A 27,055-nucleotide genomic window follows, 5' to 3' on the forward strand; every position below is an offset into this window, starting at 1 on the left:
ACATTGATCTCACATGTGAAAGTATAAAAAGGTATAAAAATGCGTCTGGTTTCCACTTAGAAGCCATCATGGAGAACCGTCCCCACTTATACACTGAGCCTTCCAATCCCTCATTTTGAGATTTAAACTGATTGGCAAATAAATTTTGTAGCACAGTAAGAAATCAGTTTAAAATAAATTTCTCTATATAGGCATGCATAAATGTTGCGGCTTCTATACGGGAAAAGAACATCCCAGAGAACCTCTCGTGGTTCCTACAGTCACTGAGGCCAACCTCACTTTCCTATAGCTCTGTATCTGGAAGATGTGACAGCATCCCAGCATTGGATACTGAAAGCCAAATGAATCAAGGAAAATAAGACCATAGTGCTGCACGCCTATGAAATCCCTCCAGGTTCCCTCGTCATCAAGAGAATGAGCATTTGGAACACAGTGTCTGCCTGCAATAAAACCATAATCTGGAACTATAGATGTAAGTTTGGATTAAAGGCGAAGGAACCTATTTTCCACTTACCAGCTTATGATAAAGACTTTGTGGTGAGCACACAGAAAATGAGATGGATCTCATGTGATCTCAAGTGTCCAGGACCTCCTGTTGGAGCAGCTGGTGCTCCCACCCTTTCTCCATGTGGCTATTTACGGAGAGCATCCACTGAACAAGGTACTTGGAAAAAGCAAAAAGGGGAAACTCCTGGACATTTCGTTGTGTTTGGGTAAAAGCTCACCTTTGAATCACCTCTAAATGATTTCCTTAAAAAAAGAGAGAGAGAGAGATTATAGTTGGAAATTTTAGCTAATGAAAACTAAGTACCTCAGAAACAAACTTACCCATAAATGCAACGGATAAACTAAATGTAAATCCTAACTACTGATAAAAGCAGATTCAGGGAGCTCCTGTGCTCACAGAACTGATAATCAGCCAATCTTCTTCGATTTGCTGTGACAGGACCATCTCTTTTGACTTCTCTGGCACCTGTTTGATCTGGTCCATGCTTTGCAGGACTGCTAAATATATTCAATATCAGCTTTACCTATAGTTGGGTATCAAAATGGGATATTATTTGAAACTGAAAAACACAATAAAACTATTTTAAATTTTAAAAAGGCAAAAAAATCAGCCCCTGCTTTGTAACCCAGGGGACCTTCCTCCAGTTAGTGAGAGTTTATGGTAATTCATTGCACTGGCAATAGGAGAGAAATTTCCATAAGGAAAAGGACTAGGTTCATTGCCCAATTGAGACTCCAGATTAGTCGTGACATTGGATGACTCCAACTTCTCATTTCTGCGTATCACTGTGGATAACTGTCTGTGCTTTGAACTTGAAATATTAAGTCTAGGCAACCTATAATTAAACTCTTCAAATAATTTCATGGAGAAATACTTTCTAGGATTTATGTTCAATTATCTTCTGCAGAAAGAAGCCCAGAACTGTGGTATCAACTACTCTCCTGGCTAGGTTCTTTCAAAATAACGTACTTATGTTTGTTGACAATGAAGTTATCTATGTGAAAATTGATGAATCACCACGTAAATCACTTGTTCTCAGATAATGCCTATAAAGGATAGAAATAAATAATTTAGATCCTAAGAGCAAATGTTACTCAAATTAGGCCACATTAATTTATTAAGAATAATAAAATGTTTATATGGAAATTATTTAATATTGTACCTATTTTATGAGAATGAATAAATTAAATATATATAAAACATTCAGATCAGTTTCAAGAAATAGCAGCTTGAAGAATGCTGGACTGTTCAATTTTCTGTAATGAATTTTGGAATAGATGATGTCTGTGGAGTAACACGATGAAGACAATAAAAATAATTCCACAATGCTAAATAAAATTAAGAAAGCATTCTATAAATATTTTAATAGGAAAATAGGACAAAAAAGGAATGCCACCATTGTAGTGAAAATGATTGAATGACACTTAGAAGTATCTCTCTTCCATTGCCTTACTTGAATAAGCTGTACTTTCATTATTATAATCGTTTAACTTCTGAGGAGGAAGAAGCATGTTTAGTTCTTTTCTTTTACCTCCAAACGTAAACATCCTCTTTCGCCATCTGGTGGTTGAAGACAGCATTTTCTGTGTCGATGAAAACACAGCCGAACTGAGATTTAACAGCCAATTATATTGAATGCTTTCAGATTCACCTTAGTGTAAAGATATGTATATTTTCTTAACCAATATAAATATAACTGAGGCCATTTTGTTCTAATGGTTCACAACATTTTACTCAAATCACTCTAGCTGTCATATTTAAATGCAAGATAAGAAAAACTAACCAGACCAATTCTTTTAAGTAAGATTTTTGAAAGTAATTCATTTTGAAAGTTAAAATTAAATACGGTAGTAACAATTTGCTTGACATGTTACATGTCTTTTGGTCTAAAGAATTAATAACATCTTTATGGAAACAAGAAGGTCCAAATATATTTTTAAATAAGCGTAGTAGATACGGTAAATTTCAAAGGTTTCAACATACAATAGTTAGAATTGTATGTTGACAAGTCACCATACCAAGAAAATTTAACAGTATATGTATGGTTTGTCTTCCATATAAATTCTTTCTTAAGTAAAAATTTCAATGTTTTCATTAGTACATTTTATGTATACAGATTAACTATCTCATTCCATAAAAAAATTAAAAATGACAATAAATTTAATGTTTAACTTCTTTATTTTCTCCCAGAATATTTCAATATTGAAACCCAAATTGTTACTTAGAGAAAGGGAAAAACAGAGAAACATGAAGAAACAAATATTCCATTTCATTTAACTTATATGGTATTGTGAGCAGTCACTCGTGTAGGCAACACTTTTGTTTCTTTGTAGAAAAGAAATAAAAAAACAAACAGCACCATTAAAGAATGCATGATCCCTGAATTCTAAACCAAACACTGTCTAAAAGTCGTTTCAATGCTTGTCGCACTCCGTCACATTGAGTCAGGTATGAAAGCAAGCGTAACAGTATTAAATTGTAGCAGTCTTACTGAATCAACTGCTCCCCCTTCTGAGAATTTTACACACCTTTTCTGAGTTTTTCCTGTGGGAATAACAGATTCTTTGGTTGAGGACTGAAGGAGGGTTTTACTTTTCTCTATGCCGACAGAAAATGTCTATGTACGTTCAGGGCCTCTGCCCCCAATCTGTGTTTGTCATGCGTGTTCTGTTTGGGTTGATTTCACATTTTGCTGTTACACTGTAAGAGGAATACCGCCTTTAAAAAAAAAAGGCATTAAATGGCTAATGTCAAACAGATGTAAACATTCAGAATACTGACCGAAGGGGGAAAAAAAATACACACAAACACACATTTAAAAAAAAAAAAACCAAAAAACTGAAGAAACTGTACTGAAAATCCGAATCAGTTTAGGTTTCCGTGAAGCCGGGGGGAAAATACAGCAGTACAAGAAGATGATGGCAACCAAGTAGAGCACTTTCTTTGAAACATTCATGAACAGTACAAATACAACGAAGTCTTCCTATTGTCTAAATTATCCTGCAACTATCAAATAGAGTACAAAGCGAAATAGTATGTGCTATAAAAAAAGGCAGCTCCTTTAAATTATAGTAAAAATGCTTTTTGTTCGCTTTACAGTGACAAAGCATGAGGACTGAAGACGACGAGATTTCTATGTTCAGTGACATTTTGGCTATATAGGCCCCTGACAGTCTGCTGAGTTCCTTTGCCGGGACTCTTCACATTGTTCTCTGGAAACACGGACAGTGACTCCGGGCTCTGCGTGTTCAGTGGGCTCCTTCCTACCAGGCGGCGAGCGCGCTGCTGGCCTCCACCCTGGAGGAGGCCACCCTAAACTTGGCTTTAGCTCCTGTCACCTGGGACTTGACCAGACCAGGGAGGAGCTGGGAAACTGAGGCCACAGTAACTTCCTCTTTTGAAAACGTGTTGGTAAAGGGCACGGGGCTGCAGCATCGTGTTATCCTTACACTTGGCTGCGTTGGGCAGCACCGTAGGCACCGGCTTGTTTGTGTATGTTTGCTTTGAACGAGTGAGAATATCCAAGGTGGAGAAGCCAACTAAACCTTCTAGAGCTCATCCCAGAAACACGTACTTCCACAAAGTCTTTACAGCAACCAGGCTCAACCTCATAGGTTTGTTTTCAAGTTTTTCCTCCAGACTATAAACCTTAGCAAGGAAACAGTATATCTAACTACGGTGCTCAGGTCACCAGCGTGTCTGCTATTCTGGCTTTGGGGAAGGAAAAATATTTTCATTTTGAAAATGAATTTGCATCAGAACGTCTGTATTAACATGCCCATTAACTACCTAAACGTCTTTAAACAACCTCAGGCATATGCATATCGTACAGGAGAGGGGTGAGGGGATAGCAGTTTTCTTCCTTCCCCTGCTCCAAAAGTGCTACTTAGGGAAATACATCCTTTGTGATAATAATAATAAAAAATTACACGTTAACATGTGCAAGTTCTACTCCTGACAGGGACAGCGGAGGGTCCAATCATGAGCATAATGCACACACTAAAAGTTGCACATTACACCGCCACCACCATGTAGTAGCTAACATCCTCCATTAGCACACAGGCGGGCATCTGTGGAAATCAGGAAACTAAGAACCTGCTCACATAATTCAAATACACTGGCTTTTGTATACGTATTACATGGCCACTTGTCAAATAGCTGACCCATATTTTATTTCTGAAATTTTCTTTCCATTTTTTTTTTAGCCCAAAGATACTAATTTTTCAGTAATATGAACCATATGCAAACATGAGGAACAGAAACTGGGGTGAAAAAAAGAGCAAGGGCAGAGAAAAATTCCACTCTTTGGACCTGGGTGACAGAATCCACGCACGATCAGCAACTGATTCTCCAGACTTATTACGTGGAAAACAAGAACACAGAGGACACTTTTCTTTATCCCCAGGCAGTAACGTGCAGGCAGTATTCCACAGGGATGGGACTGATAATGAGCTCAGTGTCACGCCGGCCTCAATCATACCTCACAGGCAGAGTGCAAAGGTTCTGCAGACCGGAGTTTCAACCCCGTGTCAGTTACTGGTGCGGTAGTGTTGAATCTGCTGGTGTAGACAGTATCTGACACTGGAAGGGCGGCGACTGAATTGGGAAGAAGGCGTTGGCATGCGAGTGTCTACCTTTTAGGGGTGCCCCTCTCTGAGACTAGAGCGTGCTCTTCTGAACCAGGACGACATCAGAGCCAAGCAGACCACAGAGATGCCACTGACGAGGACGCCACCCAAACCGCCTGGCGCAGAGTGAACTAGGGATTCGCTGGAACTTATGCGGCGATTCTTGGAAAGGGCTGGTTAAGTGCATTGCTAATATTCTCAGTCATTAATTTTGTTAATTTTAATGTGAAAAACGGTCATGACAGCAACTGAAGTACTGAATCTCCGCCACGGAGGCAGGTCTTCTTTGCTTTGCCTTTTTGCTAAGACAGAACATCTTTTACTATCACCAATTTGTTAATAAAAATGAAGTCTCTATCATCTAATGGAATTTGGCAACATCACAGTAATAAATATGGAGGGAGGAAAAAAAAACATACTATGGTTGTTACTATAAAAAAATCACGTTTGTTTTTTTTCCCCAGGAATGTAATTTCTGCTCATTCCAGCTAATTTTTAAGACGTATTTTAAGGGAATGTCAAAAGTCAACACTGATTAGAATGATCCCAAGTGAAAATATCTGTCATTCTTACCCTGGATACAGACGGATTCCCCCACCATGTGTTTTGAATTCTAACAGCAACAATCAGTCAATGGATTAATGGTACTCCACACCTTGTGCTCTGTAATCTGAAGTTAAATGGACGTGGTTTTTGTTGTCTTTCATCTTCCCACCACGTGCATGTGCTTTTGAACTTGCTTTAGGGAACAGAGCCTCCTGAATTATGGCTGTTCTCTGGCACGAGAATGACCAAAGTGTATGGGATGGAGCTCAAATACTCAACACCCAGACTTTACTGGATAAACACTGACAACAGGTATAAGATGCAGTATCCCTTTTTCAAAAGCAATTCCACTCCCCCAAACATGAAGGATGCACTGAGTTCACCTGAGGAGGGTGGGGAAACAAAACAAAACATGCAACACCTAGAACAATTTTTAAAATGAGGGCTATTTTAGAGTCAAATATAATTATATATATAGATCATGACTCATGAGGGAAAATTGTTCAGAAAAATGCCAACACTTCAGCCTTCTGTAGTCCCTTTTATCATCAATGACACTTTAAAAAAGGTGGCCAAGCTCTTCAAAGTTGGAAGGCAGAATGCACTGGTGCCATCAATTAAGGGCTATGATCATTTTCCCCCAAATTTTAGTATCTAGTCATTGCATTCGAGTGAATAGAATGGACCAATATTTACACCATCAACCCATATATGTGTGTTTGCATACGTGGCAAGTTATTCGTTTGCTTTGAGTGTTAGAGCATCTTTTTCATGCTTGCTCTTAGAAGCCACGTCCTCTGGGCCTACGGCTCTCTGTTGGCCAACTGATCTGACAGTCTCCAGTGTCAAGGGGCTTGAACCAGATCGCTGGGCATGAGACCCACGCTGTAACTGCAGGCAGAAGAGACATTTCACTACAACGTGTGTACTGTGTCCACGGCAGATCCAGAGAACCTGCCAGTCTCTGAAAAGAGTCAAAGGGAGGAAAGAGAATTCAGGACAGTGGAGTTCATCAGTGGCATACCTCCTTTAATGTGTCTTTTGTGAGATGAGTAAATACAAGGAATCATACACTTAAATCAGATTCCCCTTTCCAACTATGATTTAATCACTATGGTAAGGGTAGGTCCAAAAGAGTCAACGGTGGGAACCCTCGCTTTAATGCTCGCTCTACAGAAGAATGCAGAACCACCTTCGATGACTTTTACCACTCTCTTTCTACTTCTCCATTTCTGGTTATCATTCAATAATTTACAATGTTCTTTTCCTATCTACACTTGGATTTAAAAAAAAAAAAAGTGGGGAATGACCTGTGTACACGTGAATAGAAATTTCTCAAAGCTGCGAATGGCAACCAAATACGTAAAAGACATGCTGCTAAGACCCCTCGGCCGGGATGCGATCTCCCCGATTCGAGAAATGCAAGAAAACAGCGATCCCATAGAGAAAAGAGAACCTGTTCCAAAGTAAAATAAATTACCACGATATAAACCACCGAGTTACTCAATTTCGCTGCGGCTGACGCCGTCTGGCTTTTCCATGTTGAAAAGGGATACTGCATCTCTCACTCAGCTCTCACCGCACAACCAGGCAAGCCACACAGAGTTTAGAGGGCCCTATGCAGTCGTCGTGGCAGAAGGCGCCGCAGCCTTTGCACACAATCATGGCTTTCAGCCGGCAAGAGCATTTCAGTTCCAATTCATCCGCGTTGCTGCTGTCGGCAAAGTTCTGAACGGGCATCTGAGCGTTCTGACCCGTCAGGCCCGTGGTGGGGTTGGAGCCGCTTCCCAAAATCCCAATGGACTTCTCGATGGCAGATGCTGCCCTTTTGAAGCTCGTGCTACCAAAGTGTATCGTTGGGTAATTTCCACAGAGCTGCGGCGGTTGCTGCACCTGCATTTTCTGAGCAGCTAATTGGGTAAAAGGCTTTTGTGGCTCAGAAAGCAAATAGGAAGAGAAATCTGCATTTTTCAGCGCGAATGCCTTTAACTGTTCTTTCATTTCATTCTGGTCATAGGAAACTTGTTTCATGCCCAGTTCACAGCTGCTGCTTAAACCTTCTTCAAAAGAAAGAGGTTCCGATTTTATATTGCTGCATATGCCCGTGGACTGCGGCCAGCTAAGTCTCTTAGTGGTTTCCATGGTGACTGGCGGTTGTTTTTGATCGGATGGGACTTCGGCATTAGGAAGAGGTGGAGGTAGCGGAGGTGGTGGTGGGGGAGGCGGGGGCAAAGCCAAGGGAGGAGGGGGCGGGGGCGGAGGGGGCGGGGGGTGCACCAGGGCTTTGTGCGGCATGGCGTGGATGGTCGCCGCGCCATCATCGCTTTCTTTAACCGGCACGCTGGGGGATAACATGTCGGCTAACCTTAGCTGGTGAGGTGCGGAGGCAAGGCCAACCTCTCCCAGTCCCTTTTGTTCCAGATGCCTATTGAAGGCAAACGCGTTACAGCCCACCGGGGTCTTGGCGGAGGCCTGTAACAGAGCTGCAGGGGGAATGGGGCCCCTGGCAGCCAGAGGCATTTGGTAAAACTGCTGTCGGTGGGAGGTACCGGTGTCGGGGTGGAAGCCACCGTTCTTGTCAACGTGAAATAGGTTCTGCTGGAAGCTACAGGAGGGGAGCAGCCGCTTCTGCTGTTTGACCTCGGGGCTGTGGACGACTCTGTTCTGCAAGGAGTGCTTGTTCAGCCACTCCTGCTTCAACGGCTGGCCGTGGCCCAGCTGACTCACGCTGGAGCTGATGACGCAAGGCACCCCTTTAGCATCTTGGTCCCCCAACAACTTCCCTGGCTCACATTTCACTTGGGTGTGCTCCCCCACAGTCCTGGCTACTCTCTTTTTGGGGTGGTTTTCTCGCTTTCTCATCTGCAGTGGGGCAAGAGCTCCTGCCAGGTAGCCCTTCCCCTCTGGATTAGGAGAGCTGGGGCGCATTTCCACCACGTTCCTCTCCGGGGCTGTCTTTCCCACTGAGGTAGTTTGAAGAGGCAGGGGAAGCCTGTTAATTTCGAGCTTGGCTCCCAATCTGGGCTGTGGCAACACTTTTTCCAAAGGCAGGTTGCCCTGGAGTAACTGTGTGACGAGGGGATTGTTAGCCTCCACGGATGACAGCCGGCAGCTTGAGCTCCCTGCGCTGGGAACCCTTTTCAGGGTGTCTGGAGCCAAAGAAATCGCCTCTTCCATGGGACTAGAGGCGGTCGCCTTCGTGGTCTGCGTCTGGGGCACACTCGGGGCGGCGTCTGCGGCCGGAGGAGCAGGCAGCTCAGGGCCAGGGAAGTCTTCGGTGTCCATCCTAAAGCCCTTGTCCACGTCATGAGGTTCAGACTTCACCGGGAGAGTGACGTTTGTTATGAGATTCCGGGGGTGAAGTTCCGGTACATGCGAGTAGCTGGCATGCTCGGTTTTGATCGCCTTTGGACAGCTCTGCTCGAGATACTCTTTCTGTTTACTGGAACCAGCGTGCCCGAGCAGAGGCTGTCCCGAGCTCCTCATTCCGTCCTCGCTCCAGCAGATCCGGCTGCCTGGGTTGTACTGATTGCTACAAGTTGGGTCTGCTTCACTTTTGAACGCAGCTGAGCCACGCGCCTGTTCAGCAAAGCTGTTACTCGGAGGAGTCACCTCGCTTAGTTTATCTGGAACTACAAGGGGGACTTCGCGGAGGCTCGGGCAGGTGGCCGGCATCGTTTTACAGTCTTGCTTTCCGGCAGGAGCAGCGAGAAAACTCGAACCGTGATCTCCTTCGTTTGCCACCGGCTCAGGCCTGCTGATGACAGACACCTGCGGACACGCCACGGGCTGGACAGGCTGGATGGCTGCTTCCGTCCTCCCGGACCTGCTCTGGAGGTCCAGGCTGGCATTGGCGCTTTCAATGGAGACGGTGAGAGACAGAGTGGAGGTCAGTGTGGTGCTGTGGTCAACGATGACTTTGCACGGGATTGATCTGTTTATGGCTGCTGGTGCAAAGCCCCCTGGAGGTGGCTGAGGTTTCCCAGAAGTGTCTGCCCTGTTCCGAGTCCCTGAATTCTTGTCCAAGCTTTCAGCACTTAAGTTGGGAGAACTTTCGTAAGAGTTTATGGTCAGCATGCTTCCAGTAAACACAGCGACGGGTGGGCGTGCCACCAGAGCATCTGTGGCGGCCACTGGGTCCCTGCAGCCGAGGCCGGCTCTCACGGTGGTGCCCATGGATACGGTGGCCTGTTCCTCTCCCCCAGGCATGGCTATGTTCTCAGAAGGAAATCTGTTGTTCACTCCCGTTGGGGGAACCAAGACAGAGCTAGTGGAGAGATGGTTTGGCAAGTTACTTCCAATGGAGGGAGTTGGCACAGGGGTGTACTGACCAGAGACTACGTTCCCAGCACTGCTGCTGGGCATCAGTACCTGCTTGTCATCCATGGGGCTCGACGGACTGCAGCCCTCCGTGATGGCGGGAAGAGGGGCGCTATCGATACATTTTGGTATAATGGCTATGCATGGAGTGTCAGCTCCCTGGATGGTTTTTAACATGCTTATGTTACAAGCAGAAATTGTAGTGTTTGCACTGTCAACAGACATTAGAACAGAGGATTTATCGACAGAACTCACAAAGGGATGTTCTTTAATTGCTCCGGACACAGCAGTGCTGCAGACAGACACGGGGACAGAATTTTTATTAAAAAGCATGGGCACACTGCTATTTTCAGAAGAGGTAGATGAAACAATTTTCTCAGATAAGTGTGACATGGGTCTGTTTTCGTCAGAGCTGTGCACGGATAAGTCCGTGGCAGTTTCCAGAAGCTTGGTCGGGTTGAGAGACGGCTGTAGTAGAGTGGGGGTCTCCCGGAGGTGTGCAGACTTGTTGCTGGGAGATCGGCAGTTTGGATTGACGATGATGACACCGGGGGAACCTTCGATTTTTGTTTCAGGGGTACAAGAGACTTCCAAGCTTGGAGGCCCTTCCTTTGAGCCGAGCGGAGGCAATCGGGATTCTTTCGTGTTCTGGAAGAGGTGCGCTCGGGCTTGATGCTTTGCGAAGAGCTTCGCCTTGGTCTGCTCTTTGATGTGCGCCAGGGTTCTGGCCTTTCCGCTCTCTCCCGGGCTCCCCATGGCTCCGGAGACGATGCTCGCAGCCGCCGCCACGGCCGCCGCCGCCGCAGCCTCTCGCTGGGCCCTGGCCTGCTGGGCTCGGGCCTTGATATCCGCCAGGGTCCTGGCGCCCATGTTCCTGCCGCCGCTGACAGATGTGCTAGGGGAGGCCCGGGACTCTGGCTTGGAGACTGGTTGGCTCTTGATAATGAAAGGCGGCCCGATTTTGGAAAGCTGGATCTACAGTAGGGGGAAAACGGAAAGATAAAGTACGTGGGCGTGACACAGGGGGGCCCGCGGTCTGCAGGGTGAAGGACAGGAGGGGCTGGTTCTCCCTGAACGGGGCATGAACTGCACCCGGAGCCCTGGATGCGCCTTCAGGGGATAAAATGGCAACACACGCAGCGTGAATGTGGAAAATGAAATTTTTAATCTGTTTTTAATCTACATCAACTGGAGATTTTATTTGGCATGGAAATGAAACCTCTTCTTAAAGCCTGATATAAAAGGAAACAAAACCCATGCTTCTTAAAATGAGGTTAGCTAAAAAGACTTAGATATATTTAGCTTTCAAATTATCTTCCTGGCTGGCATGAAAAAGTGGGACCTTAACTCTTATTTAAGTTTATCTGTCCTAATCTGACACAAAGGAAAAAGCCCTAATCAAGGGTCAGAAGACTAGAATTCTCAGCCTGGCTTGACTCAAAGGAACGCTGTGGCCCTGGGCAAATCATTGTGTACTTCAGTTTCTCCTGGGACCTCCCTGACTCAGAGAGTCTGCAGGTTCCACCAAGTCCTATACCACCTAGCACGCCCCTTACACACGTAGAGTCAGCACACAGAAGGGCCTGTGGACTCAGCTGTCGAATGAGACGAGTTCTTTCTGGTCTGTTTCCTTCACAGAGCTGTTATAAAGATGGGACGAGACTACATTTGTGGGGGTGCTCTGCTTTCCAAAGGGATTTTTGTTATTATTGTTTTTTTGAAAGCAAGGGCCACTCTGGTTTTCTGCCTCCAAAAGACAGCATGGGTGGGGCAATTTATTTGATATTGGAAATCCACAATTAGCTGAATTTCATGAACAACCCAGCCCACACTGTTCACCTACTCATGCCAATTTCGTGAGGCACGAGACCTAACAGCATCCCACAGCAATGTCTGTGATGCTCCAGTCACTAAAAATGTTCAGAGTCACAGACTCAGAGAGCTGGAAGGGATCTAGTTAAAGCCCTTTCCATTTACAGTTGAAAAACTGAGCCCCTGGAGATAGCCAGCCCTGGGTTCACACAACTAGTGAGTGACAGTCTTTGGGCTCTCTGCTCTGTAATGCTGCCATGTACTGTGTTTCCTTTTATTTTCCCCTCCAGGGAAAGTTTTTCCTAGAAAATTTACATCTCTCTTCTTAACATATTATACTTGCATATATTTACATTATAAACATGTGACACATGCTACAAGATCATATCAGTTTGGAATGATGCTTTAGAACTTTGGTAGAAGGAATTATCTTCCCGAGCTGTCTCATTTCTCATTTTCAGACTTGTGATGTCTCTCTTCTAATCCAAAGGCTCCAAAAAAAGATGAATTTAGAAAAGGAATTCAGTTCTTCCTTTTAAATATTTCCCTCAGTTTAAAAAATCAAAAATATTAAGCCTAACAATGTCAAATACACTTATTCTCTATTTCCTTATCTATCTTTATATAAAGTATATATCACTTTGAAAATAAGCTTGTGACAAAAAAAAGTTAGTGTGTTTAACAATATTTCCTATGGAAAGCATGCTTACATTTTTCTTTCCACTGCTTCAGAAATTAAAATGTACAGCAGGGTTTTAATGGGAGCTTAATGTTCATCTTTTACATCTCCAGAATCTTTTTGAAACAGGGACTGCTTTATTAAATAGAGTAACTACAATCATGCTCTTAAAAGTCAACCTTAGGGAGATCATGAGTCACATCTTAAAAGTAGATGTCAGAGCAGAGCAAAATAAAGAGAAAGAGGTTAAGAAAAACAAAGCTGGAGTATGTTTATAATTCTAGACCAATCGTACGATGGAGTAATTCATTTTATTGTAGGACAGTATAAATGGGCCGAGATAAAAGCACTAAATGAGTATAAATTATAGTGGGTAGGATTTTTTTTTGTATTAAATAGAGAGTTTCTTTTGAATTAATCTTAATTTTCAGTTTACTGAGACAGAGCCAATTTATATAAAAGGTTTCTTTTCTGAGAGTAAAAATCCACCTGGGATCAAAATAAAATATATAAACAGGAATGTTTATTTACAGGCTTTATTACTTTGTGAAGTTAAATACCTCTTTACTATCTTGGAAATAAAGCAGTAGGATTTGTATACCTATTTATCTACAGCATTTTCCCTGAGGGTTTGCAAAGCAATTTCATTGATTTCTTAAAGGAATATTTAACGCAGCTCTTCCATAAGCCAGGTCCTCTCTGCTAGGCAGTGGGGTGCTCCAAGTTTGTTGGAAAGTGAATGAAGGGATAATACGTACCTTCGTGGCTTTCGTGTAGGTCGCTGACTTTTGACTGCTACTGTCTCTAGTCCTACTGAACTTTTACAGGATGCTGAATTATTTTTCCAGCTTTTCCAAGTTTATGCAGGTCTCTGTCCTATACCTGGAGTCCCCCAGAGACCCTGCATCTTAATGGCCTGAGGGCTCCTCCGGGCCCTGTTCTCCCTTCTCATTTCTTTTTCCTGAAATGCCAAGGTCTAAATATATACATGTATCTAAACTTATCATATGAGCTCAGTGCAGCCTGAAAAGGGATCATTTAATATTAGACTGCTGCTGGGAGTCTCAGATTATAAGCTGTTACATTTACTTTTGAAAAATTAAGTATCTAAATAAGACAAGCCTGTCTATGACATTTCCTTTTAAAACCAAATGCCATACCTTGAGAGGTGGAACCCTCGGTTCCTCTCTTGGGGGCTGCTCTTTCTCAGGTGGACTGCTGGACGAGAAGTTCCGGGTGGACGGGGCCCCCTCTATCCTAGCCCTCTTCTCCTTACAGGTCCCAAAGCTGTGCTGCTCTGCGGTTTTCCTCTTCGATATCTCAGATTCTCGACTTTCATTTCTTACCCCGTCCGGGGACCTGGAGGGCTCCGACAACTTGGAAGTATGCGAGGTCTCCAACCGAGTCTGTGAGCTTCCTTGCTTATGCATTTTATTTCTAGAGCCTTCTGAAAATGAAGACTTATCCGCTGATGAGACGTACTGCTTGTCCTGCAGCTTAGCGGATGGGAGCTCATTGCCCTTGCTCTCTGACTCTTCAGGAAAGACAGGTAATTCCAATGGTGAAGACATTCCTTTCTTTTCGGTTCTTTGCAGGACGTTATGATTTTTCACTTTTATCATTTCTGTAGAAGGAAGTTCTGGAATTGATGTAGGACAGGGCTTCTCAGTTTCAGCATGTGATTTGCAAGGCTGCGGATTCAGGGTCTTACTGTGCAATTCTTCTGATGAAAATGCTTCAGGAGTGATGGAAGAAGGACCCATTTTGATGGGTTCCGGAGTATTTGACAGAGTCTTCTGCTGAGAGATGAGGTTCTCTCCTAGGGGCTTGGCAGGGGTAGAACCTTCATCTTTCTGTGGGGAGAGTGGTTCTTCAGGTATGGAAGTTGGCTTTCTTTGTTGATGTGCCATTCTCTCATTCATCGAAGAATTAGAAATTGGAGAAGTTTCTGAAGGAAGTGGCAAACTGGATATAAAAGTGGTCTCAGATGTGAGAAGCATGGAAGACACTGAGGAAGGTTCTGATGTCAAAGGTAAATCGGACATGGGTGATGTTTCTGATGTTAAAGGTAAATTGGATACTGGGGATGCTTCAGAGGTTAGAGGTAAATTGGACATCAGAGATGCTTCTGATATTTCAGGTGAAGTGGATACTGGAGAGATCTCGGACATCAAGGATGCGTGGAGATTTTCATCAGTGGGGTTTCTCTGAGTATATCTGTCCGTGTTTTCAGTGCTGGACACCTCAGAACAAAATGTTGTCTCAAGGGAGGCCGGAGTACAGGATTCTTCGGAAGTGGACTGGGTTTCCCCTCCTGGGGATGTCAGGCTGGTGCCGGCTCCCTCTGGGCTCTCCGAGGAGAAGGACGTTTCAGAGACGCACGCATTTTCAGAAAGCTGTTCATCGGGCTCACTCTGCAGCTCCATGTCGACAGCAACTCCTTCACTGGGAAACTGGCCTTCTAAGGAAGATGACCCTGTCTTTATTTTTGGAGTGTTGGTCTCAAGTGCAGTTTCTGGCTCCTTGTGTTCGGTGTCACTGACATGAGTCCCAGGTGAGGCGGATGGAACGAGAGAGTCACAGACTTCCAGGTGATCAATGACAACAGACATTTCTTCCTGGGGAGATTCTGCTTTCTCTTCCACCTTCACTTCAGTATGAGGCAAAGTTTCTAAAACATCGTTCATGATAACACAGGACTCCAAGTGATCCTCAGGAGGCGCTATAGGGGGCTCTTCGTGAGAATTGGCGGGGCTTGCGGACTCCTCGGAAAATTCAGCTATCGTCTTGTGATTTTCATCCTGGCATTCACAGATGCTAGTCTCCACCTCTTCTGCAATTTCCTCCTGAATCACAGATTCTTCGGGGATGAGGATGTCCTCTGATTCCGATTCTGTCATTACATCTTTACCTACGTCTACCATGGGACAGAGCGTGGCACAGAAATCAGGCTCTGGAGAAGCTGGACTTCTCCTGCTTTCGGGGTGTTGTTCTTCCAAGGGCATCTGTGCAGGAAGAGCTGGAAGGCCTGAGGCCCCACACGGAGAACCATGCTCAGCTCTGTCACTGTTTGGTCCAGATGTAAGCTTTACAGATTCCTCTCTTGACATGCCCAACCTGATCAGAAATTAGAAAAATTACATTATTGTTTGACCACAAAACATGAAAGATACAACTTAGACCTCACCAAATACAGTATTCAATAGAAGTAAATGCATTAAGTTAATTTTATACACCAACATGCTTAATTTATGTAAATAATTTATGTAATTTATAAATTTATGTAAATCTATGATGGCTTAGTTCTTCTACTGCCTTTAAATCATAATAAAAATAAAATCTACTTCTGGTTAAGAAAGGTATTGATTTTTATTCTCTAAGCAAGGAGATTTGAACCCTGCCAAGCGTTAGTAAAAGAAAGCTGCATACTACCAAAGACTAAGAAATGTGGGCAGAAAAGTAAAAGAATGTATAAGAGCTAAATTTTTGCTAAAAGTCAGAAAGTAGAAATATATCCTTAAAATAGAAAATTACACAGTCCTCAAAGGATGCAACATAACCAAATAATTAAGTTCAATAGAAGATGAGTATGTCGTAAAATCCTGAAATTGAAATGATTAAGTTCTCTGAACGCAAGGTAAAAGTGATCACCTAATCGAAGACAATACGGAAACTTCACTGAAGAATAACAAACTTGGGGTGATCAAAGTGGATTCGTTGATTCTACTAGATTACATCTGTGTGAGGCAAGACTTTTAAGTTCTTTGATGTAGATCTCTTTCTGTAAAGATATTCCATCAAAGTATCATTTTGGAACATCAAAATATTCTATGATATCACAGAATATCAAGAAATAGCCCACTACTGTTCAGGTCACAAGGCAAAGTTAATCAGAGTTACCATCAACAATACTGTAAATCACTATTTCCTGTCATAGTAAGTTACATGAGATGGTAGGAAAATACGCTGTTCTACATGAAGTTAAATTAGAGTACAGGCAATTACAAAGAGAAGCAGAAGAGAGAACATTTCCAGAGGAAGAAACATATTTGAGTGAAGAAATACAGCTCTAACAGGAAAACACCTCAGAGAAATCTTCTTCAAACTTTTACTTAAATCCTCAAAATGAAAAGGAGATAAAGTTGAATATACTTTTTGGGTATTTGATCACTGCCTTCTTTACTAAAATTCAGAAGGCTCTCAAAAGAAGATAGAGGATATGCCTTCATTATTAGTTTCTCTTCTTTCAACATTCCCTAAGATGGGTTCAAACTAAACCACAATTTATACTGTACTGAGAGGATCAGAATAATTATGCAACAAATACATTTAGAGCAGAATAATCAATTAGAAACAAGGTCCCATGGGGCGAGGTCAAGCACAGATACACTGATACTAGGTTAGATGGAGAACACACAGAATCTAGCCACTGGCAGCCAGATTTCAGCTAGTTGATTAATAAGAATATCATTAAATATATTTAATATTACTAAATATCGTATATGTATGTGATATATCTCTCATATGGAAAACAGCATTGTATAAAATATGCATGTAAACATTTTATTATTTTCATGGGAAAATAGATACAAGATGGCATAAGGCATAGAAGGAAGATGTTCACAGCATACCACGTAACCACACAAAAAAACCCTGCCCTCGAGAAATCTGGATCGTAAATCAACAGACCAACTCCTATAACTATGAGTTAGCAAATACATGGGATCTCTAAAACTAAAGCGAATGCAGAACAGCATTCTATTATAGGCAGAGTAAGCCAATAAAAACCAAAATAAAGATCTTGGGAAAAATCAGAGCAATGAGAAGGCACATGGTGTCAGTCAACGGAAAATTATCTGATGGCAGGAAAACTTCCCTCACACGCTGAGGGAATGCAGGTAATCTAGAAACAAAATTAGACGGGCAGTCAATGAGATGTCCAAAATACATCCGTCATCCAATATGTGATCAAAGACAGGAAGAGACGAGCAAGGCGTAAGGGGACAGAAACTCTCTGAATAAACTACAGCAAGAAAAAGGTCGGTCAAGTAAAAGAACTGTTTGTATTTAGAACGCAGGGATGCTGTCGGGGGTAGGGTGGGGGGTGTGTTTACTCACAGTGCTGTCTTGGTCACTTGCCAGGGCAGGGGTCTTTAACCTGGCATCCATGACAGTCTACCAAGCCCCCAAATTTCAGGTGAAAAACTGTAGGTGTGCGAATTTTTTCTGAGAAGGATTTGCAGTATTAAGACACTGAGCACATTACTTAACCACACTGTAAACCTGGGGAAATTACTTAGTTTCATCGTCTCTCAGTTTCCTAAACCCTTTTAAAAATAAGAATAATAATGGTATCCACCTGATAGGATTGTTGGGAGGATTAAGTGAAACAACATTGGCAAAGCTCAGTAATTTGCTCAGGGTCTGCTCAGTGATTAATGTGCTGACGGAGGAAAAGCTCTCTGGAGGGTCCCTACAACACAGGCTCTCTGGCGTCTGGGACGGTGTTTGGCACATTCACGCTGGATGAATTTTGTTGACTTAATAAAAGAACTGGCCCAGTACTCAACAGAACCTAAGGATCAGTGCTTTGGAGGTAACGAGCTTGCTCTCCTTCCGCCCTTACTGCAAAAAGCGCTCCCAACATTCTCTTTGTCAGAAAAGGCAAGGAAGGCCCCCTGAGTGGTCTTCGATGCCACCCTCCAGGGTTCTTAATTCTGCTGGGCATCCGCTTGATGGGGAAGCACCTAAGAATACAGATTACTGGGCTCAGCTCCTGGGCATCCCCCATCAGTATGTCTGGGGGGGATGTTGGGCATCTGCATCTGTTTTTAAAACTCCAAGGAGGATTTTGATGCAACTGGGCTTGAGTAATACTGCGGGTAACTGTATAAGAAGGCATGTATCTAGTCTGCCATGATTTCAACACTTGAGAGAAGACGTTAATTTTATCTCCTTTTAGTTTTGCTTCAATACGTATATGTACCCAGGGTGTGAGGGCAGCAACTGAAAAGGAACTTTCCTACTCACACTCATGGGGACCGCAACTCCAGACAGCTCGCCAGAGGCCACCCTTGTGTAAGCAGACTGTTCATCACGTGGGTCCTCTCGATGGGGGACTCCCCCGATGACAGGGGGAGGTTTGTGAATTGAGACCAAATGGTACAGGTTTGGTGGTTGCCTGCCACCACCACTGTGTCTTGTACACAAAACGACTTTCAAGCACTAGTATGTGGGGATTAAAGCACAGACCCCTCTACCCAGGATGAACTAAAGTTGCCACCAACTGTTGGCTCTTAACTCCCCCTTTCTTTCTTAGGGATCTGACAGTCTCTGAGATGCGGGTTGTGCCCAAGTACGGTTCACCGTGAGGCAAAGGAGAAACTACTTCCAATTCTAGTTTAGCCACTACCACATTCTCATGAGGCCGGTATTATATTTAACACACACACACACACACATAAAAATAATGTCTTAAAAAATGGTTATACATGAAGAGGAAAATGGACAGAGTGAAGGGTAATAGTTCAGGCTCTCCCCCAAATAAGGACTAAACAAATGCATATGAAGAGTTAACATTTTTGGGAAAATGTGAGAATCAAATATGTGTCTAAGACTACTAGTCTTTAATGCATTCATTAATGCAAATGCTTGGGGAAAAAACAGGAGATTTTTTACTAAAATCCAGTTAAGAAAGCCAAAATCGACTTCTATAGGGTTTCATGTGCTATTTTCAGTCCAAAATGAATTTTTATGGACAAGTTATAAACCTCTGAAAATGCATTTTTTTTAAATGTAAGTGCTGATATGCCACTATAATTTTACCTGCAATTTCTTACACTGAGGGCCTACCACCTTTTATTGCAGGTTTATTAAGTTTTATAGCATGTGAGTGTGCTATGTGAAGCAGAGAATTACATTTTCATTTCCTTCTAAGAGAAATGAGAAAAAAAATGCTCTAGTACTTACTTTTCTCCATAAAACCTTTCAAAGAATTTTTCTTTCCAAGGTTCTGTTTTCTTTTCCTTCTCAATTTCCTGCCTTATCCGCAACTGCATTTCTGGAGTAAACTCTCCTAGAAAGAAAATGCTTAAATATTGAGTAAAATTGTTGTATTTTTTGCCAATCAATGAAGAAAACATGTAATTGATTTGAGTCAACTTTTATGGATGCTGAAAGGTCATAGGCTGAGTACTGATAATATTTCTACAGCTTCTCTTTTCATGAACATCACTCAGTCATTTCATCAGAGATGAACTGTAAAATATTTAGCAAATGTACTGCATGCCAGGGGTTGTGAATGAAAGAGTGTACCATAAGCAAAACAAAAAGACAACCCATGGAATGAGAGAAAATACTTGCAAGAGGTAAGACTGACATGTGCTTAATTTCCAGAATAAATAAACAGCTCAGACAACTTAATAAAAAAAAAAAACCCAATATAGAAATGGGCAGAAGACGTAAACAAGCAATTTTCCAATGAAGACATACAAATGGCCAATAGGCACAAGAAAAAATGCTCAGTATCGCTAAGTATCAGAGAAATGCGCATCACAACTGAAATGAGATATCACCTCACACCAGTCAGAATGGCCATCATTCAAAAGTCCACAAATGATAAATGCTGGAGAAGGTGTGGAGAACAGGGAATCCTTCCTACACTGTTGGTGGGAATGCAGTTTGGTGCATTATGGAAAACAGTATGCAGTCCTCAAAAGACTAAAAACAGACTTACTGTATGATCCAGCAATCCCACTCCTAGGCAAATATCCAGAGGGAACTTTAATTTGAGAAGATACATGCACCCCAATGTTCACAGTAGCATTATGTACAACAGCCGAGACATGAAAATAACCTAAACGTCCACTGATAGATGACTGGATAAAGAAGTTGTGGTATATTTATACAATGGAATATTACTCAGCCATAAAGAAGAATAAAACCATGCCATTTGCAGCAACATGGATGGACCTGGAGATCATCATTCTAAGTGAAGTAAGCCAGAAAAAGAAAGAAAAATACCATATAATATCACTTATATGTGGAATCTAAAAAAATAGACAAATTTTCTTATTTACAAAAGAGAAATAGACTCACAGACCTGGAAAAGAAACTTATGATTACCAGGGGGAAAGGGGAAAGGAATAATCTAGGAATTTGAGATTTGCAGATACTAACTACTATATAGAAAATAGATAACAAGTTTCTACTGTATAGCACAGGGAACTACAGTCAATATCTTGCAGTAATCTACAATGAAAATGAATAATGTGTGTATACGTATAACTGAACTATCGTACACCAGAAACTGACACAACATTGTAAACTGACTACACTTCAACTTTTAAAAAAAGTGTATATTCACTGTCTTTAATGAAACCAGTCCAGTGAAAGATGGAGCACACAGTTGACTATAATAATACAATGTCACTATATCAGTCATAAGAATCAATGTAGTGAAAGTATAGAAGGGAAGGCACTTAATTCGGCCTAGATCGATTAGGGAAGATCACATAGAGAAGCAGATTCTTGAGTCAGCTTCCGAAAGATGACCAAGCTTTCATAAACTAATTAGCTCACAAGGCACAGAGATATAAATACCTATATTTACACTCTTCTGAGCGGCCAATTGTGAGGAGAATGCAGCATGAAATGAAATAGGAAAAGTAGGCTGCAGCAGATTACCCAGAGCACCTTTTAAAGAGAGCCCTGAATTCCTCCTGCAAGAGACAGACGCAGGTCCTGGCAGTGTTCAGTGAGGGAGGAAGACAGCCAAATAAGCAACTCAGAGACTGGCTCGGAGGCTACTGAACCGCGCAGACGAGAGGTGGGGATTACAGTCAGGCGGCATCTGGACAATGCTGAAGAGGATTTAGATTCAAGACACAATTAGCAGTTCATAACCAGAGGGATCTGGGGAGGAGGAAGAGGAACAAAGGTATCATCAAGGTTCCAAAGTGAGGAGCCGTGAGGAAAGTGGTGACATAAACAGAAGGCAGAAGAAAAGCAGACATTAAAAGGGAAGATAGTTTTAACACTGGCATTTCGGTTTTAAGGTGCCTGCTATTACGAAGCCCCGGCAGGCTTCTGGAATGAAACACTGAGGATCAGGAAAGAGGAGACAGAGCCAGATGTGGGCCATAGCTGAGACCACGGTGGTGAAGGAAGCTGCCCAGAGGACATGTCTGGCCACAAATGCACATATCAGGGACAAGAATGGTGGAGACATTGCCATTTCCCATTCGATGGAGGAAAAGGAGCTTCTGAAGGAAGATGAGAAACAGCCGGTCAGAATGAAGCCCCAGGACACAATTTAAAATATATGACAGATGTCTAAGGTAGACGGTTTCCAATGGAATAGGGTAGAAACCAAATGAGATATTGGAGAAGGAACATGAAACGTAAGGACTTAGAAGAGGAAACTGAATGTTGCCACTAGAAAGCCAGTCGTAGACTCTAGAAGGGGTGGTTTCCATTGTGTATGGGGGGCCACACCCAAGTGTCACCATGTGAGTGGCTAAATGAGTAAAAATGTGGTAGCACTGGGTATCTTCTAGTCTTTCAAGAAGCTTAGTGAGTAAAGGAAGGATGAGGTGAAGCTGTGGCTTCAGGGGAAGACAATATTAAAAGAATAGTCTTCAGGGTCTGAGACATTAAGAGAATATGTAACATATCAAGCACATAATGAAGCTGCCCTTCCCAAAGAAAATATTGCTACAGCAACAGTTTTTAGTATCTTCCAGATAAGGTCACGCTTTCTTCAAAACTGCTGGACATCAGAAATGCCAAACACAACAAAAGAATTAATGAAGTCATTTGAAATAGGATGTGAGTTCTCACAAAAGTATACTTCAGGGGGGAAAAAGACTTGGGAATCAGAGAACGGTGCAAATCTCAGCACGGTGTGTGTACTCAAATATGTCAGATCATAGTGGGAAATGGAAATTTACCTTCTGCCAGTCGCTGTTTCCATCCTTGTGCTGCATATGCAAAGAATTCATTATTTAGAGCTGAAGTACTGAGGCGTAAAATTCCATCACTTCCCATCTAGGAAATAAGCCGACAAAAACAAGATTCCATCAAAAACAATTCAAAGTAAAAGCATGCAGAAAGAAGAGAAAGCTGAGGGTGGAGAGAGAGAGAGAGAAGGGAGGGAAGGAATCTAACAAGAGATAAATTTCCTAGTAGGGAAGCTGAACTGCTCACGGTGACCATTCTAATGACAACACACCAATTTGAAGGAAAGCTGTATTAGCATTTTCATTATCAGTGGTGAGTACAACAAATGTATGTAGTTTAATACAAAAGTTTTATACTGTTTTCATTTTAATATGCCTTAAATGGTACCAAATTAAAAAAAAATCAACGTATGTGTACACCTTTAGATTAAGTTTTTTTAATTAAATTTTCTAAAATGTGTGACAGCTGAAGAAATCCATTCTGATCACTCGGATTCTTTCAGTGTCTGAGGTTTAGATGACAGAACGTTCTGAAACATATTAACACAAATACACCCACACTGTCACACATACCCCTCCCTTGATTCTTCTCACCTCTTTGGATGCACACAAAACAGAGGTACATAACAAAGTTTAAAATCTGTGCAACTTCATGCTACTAACCATTTCCCTCAAACATTTTTTTTAAATTCCTGTATAGGAGAGATTTGGATAAGCATCATCGAATTGGATGCTTTTTAACTTTCCAACTATTTGCTACATCTTCTCTGGACATCTATTCCACTTGCTGACACAGGGGATAAAGAGTGTTGTTCTTGACTGACTTCTTATGCAGTTGAGGAGTGAAGACGGAACACAGGAACAGTTAAACAATGCCAAGCACTAGGTGAGTGGGAATTAAGCGCCCAAAATTTAAAGCTAGGGGGAGATATCTAGGTGGACATGAGTGGTTAGGAAGAACTTGATGCTACAGGTGAAACGGGTGCAGGGTCTTGGAAGATTAAGGATGCGGACAGAATGGTTTTCTATAAAGCACAGAGTTCAGAGTGTGAGATTTGTTGCAGGGGCAGGACTCAGGAACAATCAGTAACTGGACCCCTCATGAAGATGTCAGTGTTTTAGCCTGCTCCTCAAAGGTGTGGCAAACTGTAGCTCCAATTATATTTTCAAAGATTTCCTGTTACTCTCGTATCCAAACCCATATATCCTAAGTTCTACTAAGTCACTGCTATCTGGAAACGCACTCAGAGATTTCTCATCCCCATGTTTTTGTCTGTGGTTTTCTCTACACTCCATTTTCATCCATTGAACTACTGTCCCTCTTTTAAAATTTAACTCAAATCACTCTTTCATAAATGTGTTGGCTAAACCACCATTCAGGAACAAAGGAGAACATTGAATCTAAAAGTGAGTATTCTACTAGCTGCTCTAAACTGGATAATGGTCCATCAAACCCAGAAAAGAGAGACGCTGTGCACAGAGGTGACAGGCTGGATGCCACCACCACGTCTGCAAGAGAGCCACAGATGTGAGACCCCGAGCCACCTCACCTAAGAAGAGACTGATAGCCACACTGAAATAGGCAATACATCTGGAAAATTTCAGGCAAAACTTCACTGATTCACTGTTTACTCACAATTATTTCATCTTCATTCAACAGATACTCACTAAGCCACTCATGTGAACCTACATACCTGGCACCAGCTTCGGTGCTGGCAGTACAGTGGCAGTAAAGAAAAAGCCTCTGCCCTTCTATTCTGCATTTCTCCTACGTGGAGCAGATGCTTCTGGTCCTTGTTCATCTCTCCCCTGACCTGAGCTCAGCACAGCTATAACGTACAATTGCATCACCTTGCCAGTGTCCCACCTTGTGGTCTACCACAGCCCCAATGTGAGTGGATAAAAGGTCCTAGGCTCCCCATCTTCTGATTGGAAAATTCCAGGATACTATTCTCTGGAATGCAGTCGATGCAATGAATCAAGAGATGCCATTTGGTGCTGTGTCCCAGAGAGTTAGAATCCATGGGTCTGGGAACCAAGGGGTGGAATGAATGAACCTCTGTATGATCACTCCCAGGGAACCACTGGCCGACTGTGCTTCCTGTCCCCTTCGCTCTAGAATATGTGGGATCCAAAGTCCTTGTTCCTCGGGAAGAATCATTTTCACCAGGGCAGAGTTTCTCAAACTTGACACTGCTGTCATTTAGGTCTAGATACATCTTTACTGTGGAAGCGCGTCCTGTGCACTGAAGGACGTTTAGCAGCATCCCTGGTCTCTACCCACTGGGTACCAGCAGCAACCCCTCGCCCAGGTAAGACAACACAAAATGTCTCCTGACATTACCAAGTATCCTTCTGAGGCAAGATCATCCCCAGGGGAGAACCACTGCACTAGTGGACGTGGCGAGGGCGGCATGGTAGCTGAAGCTCTGCCTGGTGATTTTGAGGCTCTCATGCTGGCAGATCGGGACACAAGGAGAGGTGTTCCCGGACAGGTGGGATACTCAGCCCCAAGCGTCGTGAGGAAAGAGGACTGCTGCTAGAGACTAAGGTGAATGGGAGATGCTGGAAGTCCTGGGGAGAATCCTCAGTAAGACAGCAAAGCAAAGACGTTTGGGCTTTATCCTCCACGGGGGGTCTCCCAGTGAATGTACCTGAAGGTGAACCCAAGGCAGGAATGGAAACAGCAGGAGGCCCAGGTTAGTGGCCTCCAGGTCCAAGTGTCCCCCACAACCTACCTCCATATTTACTGCCTTTTTCCAAGTATGCCTCAGAGCTGGGAAGCACTGCTCTGGGTGATGGGGCATGACTGGCACGTGGAAGCCTAGGAGTAGCCTAAAAAGATTCGTGCTTAAAAAGACGATTTATGGGCTATGAAAAGGATGGAATGGAGAGGAGAAGACACAAAGACATCACTAGAAGGATGATGGAATATCTCCATGAAAGAAGATAAAAGAAAGGCAAATCTGAGACATACTCCTGACTGAGTGAAGGGCTTCGGGGCTGCAGAGGCAAAGGCAGAGGGCGAGTATTTCGGGATGAACCTGGGAGACAGGACAGATGACAGAGGCAGCCAAGCTTGAGTACAAGCCTTCAAAGACTGCTGCCAGGGAGGTCTAGCAAAGACGAGGAGGACAAGAAGATAGTCTATGAGAATGAAACGCCTCTAAGAAGTCTGAAATGTTCTGTGAATATTGACTCAGTATCTCTCCTCGTGTTTTGGGAGCCTTGAGAAAAAGGAGCGTCAACTAGGAAGGCTAAAAGGGAAGAGGTGTTCTCATTGCATAGATTTTAAATAGGACTAGTAGGTGGAAGGCAAATTTCCTGGAGAGAAAACGGAATCTGTTTGCTTTGAAGTGCATTTATAGAAGCACGGTGGGAAAGGTTAGATTTTCTACATTCAAGGACACGCATGGGGCCTTAGAACCTGCAGTCCATACACAAAGCCTGTGGAACTGCAAGCACTCATCAAATGTTCATCGCACTGGCCTTGCTCTGTGTAAGCGAACGATTTAAAATTTAACTCCGGTAGCTTACATGCAGTATTTTAGTTTGATGTATTTCGCCAGGCCAGGGGCCTGACTAGTTATTAATTGAAATCTCAGTATAATTTTAAGACACAAAGAAATACCAAGTCCAGATTAGCTCTGACAAGAGCCTCCAGATTTCAGCACATGAAAATGCAAGACGGGGTGAAATAAACACATTCAAGAGAACGGAAGCTAGCCCTTGAGGAAAACGTTTTTCTTTTAAAACAGAAAAATCATATCAACTGCCAGATTTCCAGCCTGGATGAGACAACACAATTAAACACTAGGGCTAAATTAGACTTAGGAAGTACGTGCCAATAAAACTTTTAAAATACACTATTAATTTTATGGCCTCTAAGAAATACTGTCCAAAAGACATGGCATTTTAATGAGCTGGAACAATAAACATTTCTGAAAGGTTTATTTATTTATTTATCACTGAGCTGTAAACTCTTCTTTCTGATTACCCACAACAGAAACGTTCATTCTAAAAACTCCCCTAACTCTCTTATAATGAACTATCTGAATAAGCTATTGGTAAGTTATGCTTCCTTTTTCATTGGAAGGAGAAAAACTGTGCTGTTAGAGGAAAATAAGTATCAGTAAAGGCAAACTTATTCGTACAGAGATCCTTTTAACAAGCATTTAAATCTCCACTGGTGAGGGTATCATTTGTCTTTGCTGCTGATTATATTAGCATACATATTATGGGATGGAGGTCAATGGAATTCAGAGGATTAAAACGTTGCTACTTGCAAACCATCCAAAGTTTGAAGTTCAATGGATGTTAATTCTGTATGAGAATATATCCACGTTTAATGATAATTATCTATCCCTCATTAGAGGGACATTGTGTATCACTTTTTCCCTTATTCTGGGTTTCTTCCATGTGATCTGGAAGGCATGGCAAGTGGGCTGCTTGGAGGAATAGTAAGAAATGTGCTGCAGAGTCACACGCAGACGTACTAGGCAATGTGGACTTCATTCTACAGACAACGAGGAGCCATTTGAAATGAAGCCAAAACAAGATGAAAAGGTTCACGCTGAGTGTGTGCGGGGAAGCAGACCACTGA

General features: G+C 42.8%; 1 protein-coding gene across 5 annotated transcripts in view; it reads right to left on the bottom strand.

Annotated features, from left to right (window-relative positions):
• Nucleotides 1-5,791: 5,791 nt before the first annotated feature.
• ASXL3 (ASXL transcriptional regulator 3) overlaps nucleotides 5,792-27,055 on the bottom strand; it is a 156,520-nt gene continuing 135,256 nt past the window's right edge. For 4 of the 5 annotated variants that reach the window (XM_072949049.1, XM_031690321.2, XM_072949047.1 and 1 more), the window contains 4 exons: nucleotides 22,444-22,540; nucleotides 19,463-19,568; nucleotides 13,654-15,610; nucleotides 6,691-10,977 (listed from right to left, as the gene is read on the bottom strand). In XM_072949049.1, coding sequence (XP_072805150.1) covers nucleotides 7,258-10,977; nucleotides 13,654-15,610; nucleotides 19,463-19,568; nucleotides 22,444-22,540 — 5,880 coding nt within the window. In that variant the 3' untranslated portion in view covers nucleotides 6,691-7,257. Of the gene's footprint in view, nucleotides 5,913-6,690; nucleotides 10,978-13,653; nucleotides 15,611-19,462; nucleotides 19,569-22,443; nucleotides 22,541-27,055 lie in introns of those variants that run through there. The other variant, XR_012063849.1, reaches the window with a different exon arrangement.

Source organism: Vicugna pacos, chromosome 24 (genome assembly GCF_048564905.1).
Source record: "Vicugna pacos chromosome 24, VicPac4, whole genome shotgun sequence".
NCBI classification, from domain to species: domain Eukaryota; kingdom Metazoa; phylum Chordata; class Mammalia; order Artiodactyla; family Camelidae; genus Vicugna; species Vicugna pacos.